This window comes from Passer montanus, unplaced genomic scaffold, assembly GCF_014805655.1.
Source record: "Passer montanus isolate IOZ18808 unplaced genomic scaffold, ASM1480565v1 scaffold195, whole genome shotgun sequence".
In the NCBI taxonomy this organism is placed as follows: domain Eukaryota; kingdom Metazoa; phylum Chordata; class Aves; order Passeriformes; family Passeridae; genus Passer; species Passer montanus.
This window is the reverse complement of record NW_024366536.1, coordinates 162618-176382: the sequence shown is the minus strand read 5'-3', so window position 1 is coordinate 176382 and position 13765 is coordinate 162618. Positions and strand designations below refer to the sequence as shown.

The following is a 13765-nucleotide window of genomic DNA, read 5'->3' as shown; positions in this document are numbered from 1 at the left end:
CAGCCAATCACCGCCTGCCGCCCCCCCGCCGCAGCCAATCACCGCCTGCCGCCCCCCCGCGGCCCGCCCTTCCCATTGGCTGCCGAGGGAAGGGCTCGCTCTCCGCGCCGCTCTGCACGCCCGTCTCTACGCTCCTGGAGGACTCGGCTCAGGAGGCGGGGCTTGAGGAGGCGGGGCCGCAGGCCGCTCCCTTTAATAGCTGAGAGTGACGGACGGGCAAATCAACCAATTAAACTCCGGAGATTGAGAGGCGTGCGCTGTGATTGGCGGAGGCCGGGCATAACCTCGGGGCGGGCCGGGCCGGGCTGTGCTGTGAGGGTGTGGTGAGCGGGCGAGGCGGCGGCGGGAGCGGCGGCTCCGCTCGGGTGCTCTGAGGGGTTCCCCCACACCTCTGCCCCGGCCTGTGTGCGTATTCCCCCGGTGCCTTTGTCTGTTTCCCGCGCTGAGGGTGTCCCGGCTGCCCCCAGCCCTGTGCTCCCGCTGTGTGTTGCAGGCGAGGCGATGGCGGAGGGGCCGCAGCAGCTGCTGGAGGTGTGCGGGCAGAGGCTGTCCCGCTTCCTCTCGGACGCCCGGCACAAGCACCTGGCCTGGCTGCGGGAGGTGGAGGAGCAGGGCATGAGGATGCTCAAGAGGTAGGGGCTGCCCTGAGGGGAGCGTGTGGGTGCGCTTGGGAGGGCTGATGTGGGCGCTGGGGGAAGCGATCTGTGCTCTGCCTCTTGCCTCGCAGCAGCTTCAGGGATGAGCCCATGCTCTTGCCCAAAACGCCGTCGCAGAGGAGGAAGCTCAGAAAAAGGCAGTCGTCCTGGATGAGGGAGGAAAACAAGGAGCTGAGCAGGAGGAGGTAGGTGGGTCAGCTTGCTCTGGCTCTGCCTCACGGTGTTTGGATGAAATAAAACAGTGCCTGCATTCCCTGAGTTATCACAGGGATATCACATTGGGGTTGCTCACTGTTTGATTCTGGCGAGAGTTTGGAATAAAGTTGGCTGCTTTCCTTCACTTTTTTTTTTTCCTGGTTGTAGTTAAATAATAATAAACACTTTATTTTCTTGTCTGATTACTTTTGGGTTTTGTCTCACTGGGTTTGTGTTTTGGTCTGAGGTTGCTGCTCTCGGTGTTCACTCCCCAAGCCTCTGTGTCAGTGCCTGGAAAACTTGGGAAAGGGATGTGTTCCCAGCACCATGTCTGAGTTGGCAGGCAGGGAGGCTCCAAGGGTTTGTGGAGGGACTGAAGTGGAAAATCCAAGTGATTTGCTGAGAGCCCACGCCACTTTTAAAGCTGCCCAAGCCTGATCCATTGGTGTTTTAGGGCACTGGAATCGTGCTAACTGTGGTGAGAAGCCCACAGGAGGAAGAGTTAGAGGTGGGAGACTGTCAGGAAGCAGACATGGAGAGTGGGGAGAGCAGCAGGAATAGCGGGAGCGTGGGAGGTTTGAGTGTGTGCAGGGAGAGCAGGAAAAGCAGCACTGCAGATGGGAGCAGGGAGAGCTCTGGGCCCTGCTCTGGGTGCTCAGGTCATCCCTTCTCCAGGGGAGCAGCCCAGCCAACTCCTGCTGGTGTTTTCCCTCATTTAAACTTGGTTTGGGAAGAGCTGCTGATGCAGCCAGGCCTGTCAGCAGGAAGGGGACACGTTGCGTGTCCCTCTGTAGGTGCTGTCCTCTGCCACATGCTGCTCCCAGGGCAGGGTTTAAACCCAGCTCTTGATGCAGGGCTGAATACACCTTTCCCTCTGCCATTTCTGCACACCTCGCTCTGCCTGTGTGGCACAGCCCTTGTGTGTGAGCTCCCAGCTGAGCTGTGTCCGTGTGCCTCTCCCCAGGGACAGGATGGGCTGTGAGAGGCAATGGTGGAGTGGAGAGGGAGCAGCAGCTTCACTTTTACCCCTTCTGCTTTTCCCTCTGCAACTTATCTGGGAGCAAACAACTCCTTCATCGTTCCCTTCAAAATTCTTTTCCCTTAAGGTTATCCAGAAGGAGGAGTGGTGTCAAGCTGCAGTCTTCCAGCCTGAGCTCCCAGCAGTGCCTGAGGCAGGAGCAGCCCCTGAGCCCTGGCTGTGAGGGGCAGGATGTGTCTGTGCCCAGCTGTGCTCCAGGATCTCAGGCTGCCATCGCACCCCAGCGCCCCGCTCTGCCCGGGAGGCAGCCTGAGGAATCACATCTGGATTGCCAGGAGTGTCCCCAGGGTGCTGCTGGGGGTGATGCAGCCTTTCCAGCAGTTTTGGGGGAGCAGCTGCCTGAGGTGGATGCAGCAGATGAGCTCCAGGAGGCCCCTGTGCTCCTGGCTGAACAGCCAGGAAGGGATGGGGAGCAGGACCCCAGGAGAGCCAGCACCTCCACTCCCAAGGCTGCTCAGAATGGTGACCCTGCTGCACTCCAAGGAGATGCATCTCCTCGAGGCCTCGAGGCCCTGCTCTTCCAGGACTCTCCCAGTAAAAGTGCAGCACAGAAATCCAGGATGCGCCGCCGGAGCGGGCTGGGCGCCCCCCGCAAGAGCCATAGGGCTTCCCTGGCAGAAAAGTGCTCCCTGGCCAGCAGGAGGGAGAACATGATCCGGAGATCCATCAGCAGGGCCAGGAAGGCAGCAGCACGAGAATCCTCCTCGGCCTCCAGCAGAGTGAGCTGTGAGTCCCTGCACTGCTTCCATGTGGGAATGGAGTGGCTCATCCCTGCCTCCAGCTCCCCCAAGTCTCCTTGTCCTTGTGGGCTCCAGAGGTGCAGCTTCAAGGCAGCAGGGGAAGGCTGGGAGGCAGGTGGAGTTGGGGTACACAGATTGGGATTGGGTAAAAAGCACAATTGTGGAAGGGAGAGCGTGGCCAGGCTGGTTCCAGCCACGTGTGCCTCTGGATCGGGAGAGACTGCTGCATTCCCCGGGGAAGGGCTTTAATTTATGGCATCTGCCAGCCCTCCAAAAAATCAATAAGGCTGAAAGTGCAGCCCTGAAGTTAGGCTGCAATGGGCAGAGGAGCTCAAATGCTTTTTGGGCAAGGATAGAAGAGACTCAAACTAGCTGTGTCACCAGAGGGGCAGGGGTCATGGAGCCCAGGCTATTCCCGTTAGCTCCAAATCCCTTGTATCAGCTATTCCTGCTGCTCCTGACAGGGTTTGGCTGTTTGGGCTTTCCAAAGCCATTGCTGCTGCAGGCAAACGGGCTGTGGTGGAGCATGGAGGCCTCTGGAATTCAGCTTTGTCAGCCTTGAGTCACGCTGTATCCAGGCATTTGTTATAACACTTGGAGCGAAGGGGTGTGATGGGGGGGTGGAATGAGCCTGGAACCAGCCCAAACCCCCTGGATCCCTGCACCAGAGCGTGCAGGGAGGCAGGAGCTGCAGCCAATGGCCTGGGAATGCTGGCAGTGACACAGGCAGCTGGAGCAGGCTGCAGGCAGCAGAGCTCTGCCTCAGTGCTCTGCCTCCCCAGCCCACTCCAGATTCAGTGGCACTTGAGGGAGGTGTGGTGCTGGTGGGGAAAGCAGAGCACTCCATGCTCCTGGGAGGAAGCCTGAGCTCTTCCATGTGCACCCTGTGGCTGTTGGGAGCTTGGGAGTGAAATCCCCAGCTCCACTTGGGCTTTCCTCTCCAGGTCAGAGCTCCTTGGAGGCCTTTGTGGAAGAAGATGTGACCAGCAGCACAAGGTGAGGCTGCCATCTAAGGCAGGTGGGAAGGGATCCCAGCATTCCCTGTGAGGACACTCTGGGGTGGCTTTTCTGTCACAGATTTTGTCAGAGACTGCTCAGGTGTTGCTGTCACTGGGGCTGGATGAGATTTCAGGTTGTGCTGTTCAGGCACAGTGAGACTAAGTCCTTCACTGGGGTGGTTGGTGGTGTGTCCTGGGGTTCCTGGAATTCCTGGCTGCCACTAGCCTGGCAATGCTGGTGGCCAGTCAGGTCTGCTCTGGGGAAGGGACAGCCCAGGGTTGTCAGAGTCCCCTCCTTTCCTGCTACTGGGGCCCAAGGTGGTTATGGGGCATTCAGCAGCACAGTGGGACAGTCCCTCAGAGGAATTTACAGCCCAGCCTTGATGTACCTGGCTGGAACAGCCTCTGGATCTGCTTAGGAGCCTGCACCTTACTTGGAGTCCCATATGCTGCTTCCATCACCTGTAACTCGCCTTCAGAGAGAATTTAAATTATTAAAACAGCTTTTCCTTCACAGGCCTGAGCTGGAGCCAAATTCCCCGAGGGAGAAGGTGAGTTCCAAGGAACAACCCCAGACTGTGTGGATGCCCTCTTGCTGAGTCAGCACCTTTGCTGAGGCTGTCACTGGATGCAGGGATGTGGCCAGTGTCCCAAAACCAGCCAGCACAGCCCCCACTGGGAGGGAAGCAGATCCCACCTGAGCAAGCAGCTCGCTTTTCCAGGGCAGCAGGTCCCTGGTAGCCTCGTTCTTTGGAGCAGCTGTGCTAAGGGAATGCTTGTCCCCTTTCCCTGCAGGCTCCTGGAGATGTCCTTGTTCCAAGCACAAGTCCCCGAGCTGCCAGCCCTCCTGCACAGTACCTGTCCCCTCTGGAGGAGCAGGCAGGGAATGCTGCAGGTAACTTCCAGGTGGTCTTGCTTTCCTTGCATGAAACCCTGAGAACACACAGACCTCGGGGTCAGAGGGAGCATTCCTGGGAAATAAGGGGTTTGTGTTGAAACTGAACCACTTCTGACCAGTCAAGGAAGTTTTCCAGGTCAAGTTTGGACCTCCTGAAGAGGTGAGACATCAGTTAGGTGGGCAAGGACATGTGAATGTGTCCAAGATGTGAGACAAACCCTGCCCTGTCCAGCTTCAGTCTGTACAATGAGTGAGTGGGGACATTTGGGAAGGCGCTCCTGGAGCTGGAGTCTTGCAGAGTGTCATGTTCTTTCCCTCTGGGGTTGCATTATGTGAAGATTTAGAGGTCCTGATTATTTTCTGTGCCTCTGAGCAAGAAGGAGTTGTGGGGATTTTTTGTTCCCTGCGATCTGGAGGATGTGACAAGCAGCTGGAGCTGGAATGGAGGAAGGAGTCCCTGCAGGGAGTTGGATGCCTCACACATGGCACTGACTGCAGGTTTCTCCACAGGAAGCCATGTAAATCCCAGCAGTGAGCCCCAGAAGAGCCAGGAACAACCCCACTGTGCCAAACCCCTGGAGAGCTCCTCCCGCATCTGGTAGGAGACCCTGCAAGGGGCAGGGATGAGCCAGGGGTCTGGAAGGTCTTGGGTTTAGCATTTTAAGTTATTTGTGCTAAAAAAGGGGTGAGGGGGGTTCGTTCCCTGCCTTCCTCTCCCAAATTCCAGTAGCTCTGAAATCTTCTTTGGCCAGATCCTGTGTCTTGGAAGTCCCTTGTGGCTTTTGGAGCCTTCTTTGGGTCTGGGACTGGGGAGGAGCACCCGAGGTCCTGCACAAACCAGCAGAGGTGCCCTAGCACAGTTCACTCAGAGCTGGGAGGTGACTTCAAGGGCTCTTGGGGTGCAAGTGACTGACCTGGTTATTTTTGTCTGTGTGAGTGTCTGGAATACATGACCTGACTCCTGGAATACCTGATGTGTCTCCTCACTGTGTGTTGCTGGGGAGGTTTTGGGAGAAAGATGTAATAGCCAGTAAATCCCTCTGGAGAGTGTGACAGCCACTTCATGTCCCTCCTGCTGATGCCACCAGGATGAAAGGCTGCAAGCAAGCCCTGGGTGTCCTGTGGCACGGGCAGCAGACGGGGGGCAAGGTCCTTTCCCCTTTGGATGAGAAGCACAAGTCTTTGGCAAACCAGGCTCCGTCAACCCCCTCTCCGGCCAGCAAGGTCAGTGGTGCCACAGCCCTGTGCCCCCTGTCCCAGGCAGGCCCTGATCTCCCTCCCTCTCTCCCCTCAGGCTGTCAGGCCACTGAAGAACTTCCTGCAGGGACAAGGGGGTGGCATCAAGGACTTCATCAAGCGTAACACTCCCACCCGGTCCCACCTGAAGGTGCGTCATGTCTGAGGGGTGGGAGGAGAACGGGCTGCATGTGCTGGGAAGGGGAATTCTGGTGTTACTGCCAAACCTTTAATTGTGTTTCTTATGCCCTTTCTCTGCAGGGAGACTTTGTTGTAAGTATGACACCTTATCTGTGGGGCTGACACGCTGACCACACTCTCCCCTTGTGCCGATGTCCATCAGCCCTGTGGCCACACCAGCGGTGAGGTGACAGGATCTCTGTGCAGGTGTATTCTGCTGGGATTGGGCACTGCTGGGAGCTTCTGGCCTCTGAGCCAGGCTGCACTCTGCTTCCTCTGCACCATTTTTCCTGGCTCCTGGGACAGGTGGTCACCTACAGCAGGGGTGTGCTGTTTTTTTCTAAAGCTATTCTCTGCAGCTGAAGGACTGAGATTTTTCCTTCTGTACTGCTTGCACTGGATAATCCCTGTTGCCAAATATGCATTGTCTCCCCATCCCGGTGTCCAGATGAATGACTCCAACAGTGACTGTGTGTACCAGGCTGCCTGAGGGGAGACACAGCCCCCAGCACCTGGTACAGTCTGAGCTCTTCTTCCTTCAGGAGAAGGAGAGGCAGAGGCTGGAGAACCTCCGGAAGAAGCAGGAGGCTGAGGAACAGAGGAAGAAGAAAGTGGAGGAGGAGAAGAGACAGCGTCAGGCAGAAATGAAGCAGTGAGTTAGGCTCCTTTCCCCCTGCTCTTTCCTTGGTCAGCACAGACTTGTCTTGTGCTTCCCACCTGGAATGAGCACTTTGGGAGCAGGCAGGGCTGACGGGCCCCTCTTGCCCACGCTGCCCAGGAAGAGGGAAGAGCGCCTGAGGAAGGCCCTGCAGGCTCGAGAGCGTGCAGAACAGATGGAGGAAAAGAAGAAAAAGCGGGTGGAGCAGAAGATCCTGCAGAGTGATGAGAAGGTGAGAAGGCTGAGTGGGCTTTGGGCCTCTCCAGGAGCTGTGAGACCAGGAGCTGTGAGCAGTGGGCTTTGGGCCTCTCCAGGAGCTGTGAGCATGGCAAGCTCCATGCATGCCAGAATTCCTTCTGACAAAGGGAGGCTTTTGTTCTCCATCCCTCTGCGCATTCTTGTTGGGACAGGCCCTGTTCATGCTGCTCTGTGTTCAGGGAATGTGGCAGCCCCTGCCTGCCCTGGGCACAGCCCTGCAGGTGACAGCCACACCTTGTGCTTGGCCTGGAGTGTGTGACTCAGTAGTAGGGGGTGCATTTGGGTCAGGTTTGGGTTTCAGAGCCTGACCTGGCCTTCTTTGGGAGGGCAGGCTGCTCTGTTATGGCTGTGAAGGGCTGAGGGAGCTGTGCCCTGAGGACCCAGAGCCTGAGCAGCCTCTGGGTGAGGCCTGGCTGCTCATTTTGGGCTGGACTGAAGGGACCTCTGGAAAGGTCAGCTTTGGAAAAAAAGGAGTCATGTTCCTTTCAACCCTTCCCAAACCCTAAGTGGACAAATGCACACCCACTGCTGGGTCCTCAGTCTCCTTAGGATCTGGGATATCCCAAGCTCCAGACCTCCCTCCAAGGCTGTGAAGTGTGTCCTTGGAGCAGTGGAGCTGACAGGTGTGGCTTTCCCCATTGCACATCTCACAGGTGAGGGAAGAGAAGGTGGCAGAGGAGCGGAGCAAGAGGAAAGGGTCCAAGAAACATGGGGAAGCTGAGGCACGGAAGCAGAAATCCCTGAGAGAGGTAAGAACAACTCAGGACCCTCCTGCACATGGAAAAGGACAGGGACAGCAGGGACCTGCTGTATTGGTGTGACTGGTGGGATAGGGACAGGTCACTGCCTGCTTCTGCAGGGATTTTGGGGTCTGGGCTGCCAGATCTCTGTCCAGGCAGCTGATGTGGGGTTGGGGCACAAGGGAGAAACATTCCAGCTGCTGGAGCCTTGCAGGGTTTTCATCTTGTTTCTTCAGGAGGAAAATGAGCAGCAAGAACCACTGCAGAAAAGAAGAGAGGATGAAGTGAAGGAAAGAGGGAAAACAGTTTTGGAACTGAAGAACCTTCTGGAGCAGAAACAGCTGGGACAAGCGAAGGAGAGGTGCGAGCTGGTGCCTGTTCTGGAGGAGGGAATTTGCCACAGCCTTGGGGAAGCAGTGGATGTAAATGTGATGTTGCACCTGGGCTCTGGGGCTGCCTGGAGGTTGGGGGCAGGAGCAGGAGGCTGTGAGAGGGGACGGACAGATAGACATGCTTCCCTCTCTAAATTCTTTCTTTTCTCCCAGGTATCCCAAGCAGCGAGGGAAGGAGAAACCCCCCCAAGCACAGCAGGAGCCAACAGCATTGGCTGGCAAGGCCACCAAGGTGGGGTTGGAGTGTTCTGGGAGCAGCCTCTCTACATGCAGCACACAGGCTGGGCTCAGGATCAGGTGTTTTCCAAGTGCTGTGTTGCTGGGATGTTGTTTAGAGGATCACATGCAATAAAGCTGATGATGGTTATTGTACAGAGGTGCTGTGCAGGAGCAAGCCAAGGGCTGGGGGTTCCCTGGCTCACAGGTGAGCCTCAGCCCTGTCCTGGTATGGTGACAATCATGAAATGGCACTTGGAAGAACACCTCAAAGAGCATTCACTGATCCTGAAACCAATGTGGAAATTAGAGATTTATTAATGTTTTACTGCCACATTTCCTCATTGTGCCCAAAGGATGTGACCCCCAAACCTCGGGTGCCACGTGGCTCTGTGTTACTTGATTTGCACTCACACAACGAACACCTGGGCTTTAAGTCAGGGTTGTTGGTCTTGAAATATCACACTAACATTTGCTTTCACTCTCTACTCCTAAATTCATTGCTTCATTAGTGAAAAATCAATGCCCCAAATGGTTCTTCCTCTTCAGGATCAATTCTTCCTCCTGTGTGGGCTCCTGCTGCACTCCTTCCCTCAGTCCCTGGCACTTGGATTCTTTTGTGCTGTATAAATTTAATTTAAGGTCTGAATTCTTCCTGTGCTGCCAGCAGCAGGGCCAGAATGAGTATGGCAAAGCTTTTCCAGGCAGGAGAAAATGGCTGAGCAGCACAGGAGGGGAAACTCTAGGAGAAATGGTTTGGGTCAAAAAGGAACTTCAGCAGCTTTTTTTTTTCTTTTTTTTTCTCTTTATTAGGGGAAACAAAGTCCCAAAGAGCTGCCTCTTGGGCCTGGGCTGGAGAAAAGATACGAGCCACCAGAATCCTTTTTCCCAGCTCTTAATATCTGGCTTCAAGCAGAGAGGGTGAGTGTGTGCTCCAAAGAGCCAGGCTGGACCTGAGCAGAGACAGGAGTGGCTTTATCTGGCAGTCTTGGATTTGGGGTTATTTGTGCAGAAGAAGCCACGGGGGTGCTGAGGGCTGGATGTTGCCAGAGCTGCCAAGAACACAGCTCTGTGTCAGATCTGTTCTGTGTGAGTGAGGAATGACTTCATTCCCGTGTCTTGCAGGAGGCTGACGGTCAGCAGCAGCCGAGGGAGGAGAAAAAACCCATTCCACCAGCAGCCCCTGGGACACGGCCGAACAAAGCCGTCAAGGTGAGCCCTGACCCCAGCACAACCCGGCACAGCCCTCGGGTGGCCCCCGCCTGCTGTGGCTACTTGGCCCCCGCGGCTCGGAGCCACCGCAGCGCTCGGCACAGGGAGCCCGATGGAAAAACAAGTGGTTGGAGGCGGAAAAGATGCTGGAAGCGGCCACGGGAGGGCAGCAGGTCCTGAGGCGACGTCCCTTTGGGAGCGGCCCTGGGCAGCCAGGCTTGTGCCAGCCGCAGATGCGGAGCCTTGCATGGGCAGAGAGCAGGAAAGGCTGCTCGGAACTGGGCTGCAACGCTGTCTCTGCCGGGAATCTGCTCTGGGCTCCGTCCTGGCTGTGTCAGAGCTACAGCAAGGGAAAACCAAAGGGTTTAGGTGCAGAGTTGAGTGCTGGGACATGCAGAGTGTGCCTTTCCCACGTTTTTCCACAGAAAACAGGCATGGGAGGGAGTGTTAAGAGCAGGTGTCAAAGCATGGAGCCCAGTGACAGTTTTGTGTTGGTTCAGGATTTGGGCACTTTGGGGCTCTGGTGGCCATCCCAGCCATGGAAGTGCTGCTCCCCTTGCTCATCACTGCTCTCTGTGTGGTTTCAGAAATCCCTCTCCACATCCTGCCTCGGCTCCCTGAAGGGTGCTCCAGAACCAGCATCACCCCCAGCCAATGAGAACAGCTACGGGCTGGATCTGAACAGTGACGACTCCACAGATGATGAGAGCAACCCTCGGAAGCCCATCCCTGCCTGGGCTGATGGTAGGTGCCAGCCCTGGGCTGGCTTCCTTTCCCTCCTGCCCTGGAGCTTTCCAGCCTTGCTTGGAGCCATCCCAAAGCGCAATCCAGGAGTGTATGCACCTCTGGCAGCTCCCAGCTCTGTGTGCTGGGGGCATCAGCACTGCTTTCTGAGAGTGCTCACGGGCTGAGGTGAGACCAGAGTCCTCTGAGAGGAAAAGGAGCACATCTCCTGAGGAGAGAAGCAGGGTGTGGTGGCAGTGGGATGTGTCCCACCCCTCCTGCACAGCTGGTGGCTCTCAGAGGGGAAGGGAAGTGCCGGCCCACCCGAGGCACAGCCGTGTGCTGTTCCCATTGTTCCCACAGGGGCGCAGCTCCAGGAGGCCATCGTGCACCAGTACTACCACCCCGTGGACCTGGACGCGCTGTTCGGGGCCATCCCCAGCCCCAAGCTGGAGGACATCTTCTACAAGAACAAACCGCGCTACTTCAAGCGCACGAGCTCGGCCGTGTGGCACTCCCCGCCCGGCCCCTCCTGCACCCTGCAGAGCTGAGCCGAGGCAGCCAAGGTGGTTTCTAGGGTCTGTGTTTTACTTACCCTCTACTGACAGTTTTAACTTTTTATTCTTACTTTTGTACAGAAATAAAGTTGTTTATTCAAGTCCAGCTCTCACTGGGTGTGTCTCCTGCCCCGTACCTTGGTGGCTGTTGCTTTTGCCTTGCAGAAATCACAGTTACTAATCTGCAACCAGAGCCATTTCCTAGTCTGCCTCATTTCCTATTCACTTAGGATATTCCCTTGTACAAAGAAGCTTGGAAATTGCTTTAAGGAAGATCAGGTTTTTAAATCACTGAGGGGCTAATGTTCTTGTAACCCTTTTTTTAATATTTACTGTATTTATCTATACTGTCTTAATTATCTGCAATTCCTTTTCCTTCAACAATTCCTGTGCACTCATCTTAGTCTGAGCCAGAATCTTCTTCCTGCCATTGGAAAAATCTCCCTGGACAATTTAAGCAGTGGCTAATGCCTCCTCACCCTTTTTTTCTAATGGGAAGAGGAAGCCCAGGCTCAGCTCTGGATCCTGTTGTGGCAGGATCAGTGGGACAGCCTGTCTTGAGCAGGAGCTGGGTTGATTTGGGAAGAGTGAGGGAGGGGATGGTTCCCCAGGGATCTGGCAGTGTGGCAGCTTTAACCCTCCCCTTAGCTGCAGAGCTGCACCCATCCCACTCCTTCCTTCTTCCTTGCCCAAGCCTGAATGCACATGGATTGACGGGAGCAGGGATGGATTGAAACAGAAAAGGCTCTGGCTGTAAAGTAGATCTATGGAGCCAGAATCCCTGGAGCCCTCCTGCTGCTCCTTCCACAGAAAGGGGCTGTACTTGGAGCACTCGGTCCCGGAGCCAGTGCTCACCCAAGAGGACTTTAGTCCCAGGAATGCTTTTTGGATGGGATCAGGCACAGAGTTCATGGGTAAGGTGAGGAGGACAACCAGCCTCCTTCCCACCCCAGAGGGCAGAATCTATCCCTTGGCTTCCTCAGGGATGATGCCCCGCAGCACCATGTCCCCATGGCCACCTCCACAGGGGATGGGGCAAGGAGGACACAAAATCTGCTGCAGCCCAGCACCAGTCAGGACCATTTCCCAGTTTCTCTGGTGCCAGTGGAGCCCGGAACAGTGGGGGAGTGGAAAAAAACCTTGGCGCCAACAGCTGCTGGCAGGGCTGCGCCGCCAGGCTCCGGGCTGAGCGCTAATGAGGTGTCTGCGCTGCCGCTGGCTCTGCTCGGCTCCTGGAGCCCGCTGGGAGCCCGGGCCCCGCGCTCCAGGAGCTCCCAGGAGCTTTCCGGGAGCTGGGAGCAGTGCTGGTTAATGCCACCCCAGGAGAGGCGGCTGTGCTGTCTGGCTGCCAGCTCCGCACCAGGGAGGATCCATCCCATGGGATGGGGGGAGCAAAGAGCCCCCCAGCACCGGCATCGGGCTCCAGTGCCAGCTGGAAAAAGGAGCAGCTCCATGAAATCAGCAGGAGAGAATTAAGCAGGGATCCCCTAGACGTGGGCGGGTTGGATGTGGAAGTGCCTCCTTCCTAGAAATGCTGGAGCCATGGTGTTGCACCATTCCCGGAGCAAACCGTGGGCATCCCTGTGATCCCAAAGCGCCATTCTCAGGTGGGAGGGGGCAGGTGCCTCACCCCACTGTGTCCCTCCAAACAGAGAAGGGAAAGGGAATGTTTCAGCTTGCGTGAAGCAAAATAATCCGTGTCAACCTGAGGCATTTTCCAGCGCTGTGAGCACAGCAGGAGCACAGGAGGGTGACAGTGCTCCCTGAATCCCAGCAGTCCCTTTGGATCCTAGAGCTCCCCTTGGATCCCGGCTGCCTCGTTTCTCCCCTCTGCCACCACGTCATCTGTTTCTGTTTTCAGTGCCTGGGAACCCCTGATTCACCCCATCCCACGAGGATGCTTCCCGGGGCCGGGATGAGTGTGGGAGGGCTGGGGATCGGGGCAGGGGAGCAGGATGCAGCCCTCTTCCAGCTCCATCCCTGCCGGCTGCCTGGGCTGCGCGGGTGTGGGTCCCCTGGCCTGGGCAGGGGGTCCCTGAGGCGGGGGCACCTCCGCCCGCCGCTGTCTCCCCGGCTCGGCGGCTCCGCATCCCGCTCTCCTGTTGCTCAGAGATGTGGAGGCAGTTGCTAAGAGACACCGACACGTCAGTATCTGGCCCTAAGGAAAAAAAGAGGAAAAAAAAAAAAGAGAGACAGAGAAAGAGAGAGACAAGGGAGGACGAGGAGGAGGAGGGGAGGAAGGAGGTGGGGAAAGACCTGCTCCCATCGCCGGGCTCGCAGCAGCCTTGGCCGCCGCTGCCGAAGCCCAGCTCCCGACTTGGCGGCCTCCGGGGTGTGGCCGGCCACCGGGGACCCCAGCATCACCGCCCGGAGCCCCCCACATCGCCGCTCGGGAGCAGGCCCTGCTCCCTGCCTGGGCAGTGAGTACCCCGGGGCAGCCCGGCTCACCGGAGGGGTCGGGGCGCTGTGGGGATGGGCAGTGACCGGGCTAAGGTGGCTGCTGGGAGAGGATGGAGCTGGGGCATGCAGGCGAGGGAGGATGGAGCAGACGTGGTCAGGTGGTGGGGGGCGAGGGCAGGCCTGGGGGGACCCGGCTGGGTGCTGGGAATGGGGATCTTCCCCCGGGAGAGAGGCGGGGAGGGTGTGCCTGGCACCGGGCGCAGCTCGTGGTGGCGGGGGGCCGTGGAGCAGCACCTCTGCTCTGGCTACCACCAGCCCAGATGGGCTGGCCAAGGTCAGCAGGACTGGGGGGGCCCTTTTCTGCCTGGAATCCCGGGGGGACGCTCGGAGCAGCGCCCCTGGCCCGGGGGGCACGGGGAGGCTGCGGGTGCCCCCGAGGCCACCCCGGGCCGCACCAGCGGGGCGAGCGGCCGGCACCGCTTCCCCCCTCTCCTCTTCCTCGCAGGCGGCCCGACGCCGGCCTCGCCGGTGCCCCCGGAGGGGTTGGCGCTGCCCCCCGGATGCCGCCGGGATGCCGGGAACGTCGCTGTGACCGCCGCCAGCCCGGCCCCGCGGCCGGCCGCCGGCAGCCCTGGGCGTGAGCGGGCGGGCGGGATGGCCATTGGAA

The 13765-nt window shown here is 57.8% G+C and overlaps 1 protein-coding gene across 1 annotated transcript; it reads left to right on the top strand.

Moving 5' to 3' along the window:
- Positions 1-301: 301 nt before the first annotated feature.
- LOC120501039 (inner centromere protein-like) lies at positions 302-10799 on the top strand. Its single transcript, XM_039706685.1, has 20 exons — positions 302-405; positions 494-632; positions 728-841; positions 1958-2616; positions 3575-3626; positions 4146-4179; positions 4424-4523; positions 5037-5124; positions 5615-5750; positions 5821-5913; positions 6024-6035; positions 6485-6594; positions 6721-6832; positions 7512-7607; positions 7835-7959; positions 8144-8222; positions 9020-9127; positions 9332-9418; positions 10006-10162; positions 10505-10799. Exons 2-20 carry the CDS (start codon positions 502-504, stop codon positions 10690-10692), a joined length of 2481 nt encoding a protein of 826 aa, XP_039562619.1. The 5' UTR covers positions 302-405; positions 494-501; the 3' UTR covers positions 10693-10799.
- The last annotated feature ends 2966 nt before the right edge of the window (positions 10800-13765 follow it).

Excerpts from the sequence above, each read along its gene's own strand:
- LOC120501039 (XM_039706685.1), top strand. The coding sequence starts at position 502 with ATGGCGGAGGGGCCGCAGCAGCTGCTGGAGGTGTGCGGGCAGAGGCTG. Across the intron at positions 5,125-5,614 it reads GAGAGCTCCTCCCGCATCTG|GATGAAAGGCTGCAAGCAAG; the intron begins GTAGGAGACCCT and ends TGATGCCACCAG. Across the intron at positions 6,833-7,511 it reads TCCTGCAGAGTGATGAGAAG|GTGAGGGAAGAGAAGGTGGC; the intron begins GTGAGAAGGCTG and ends CACATCTCACAG.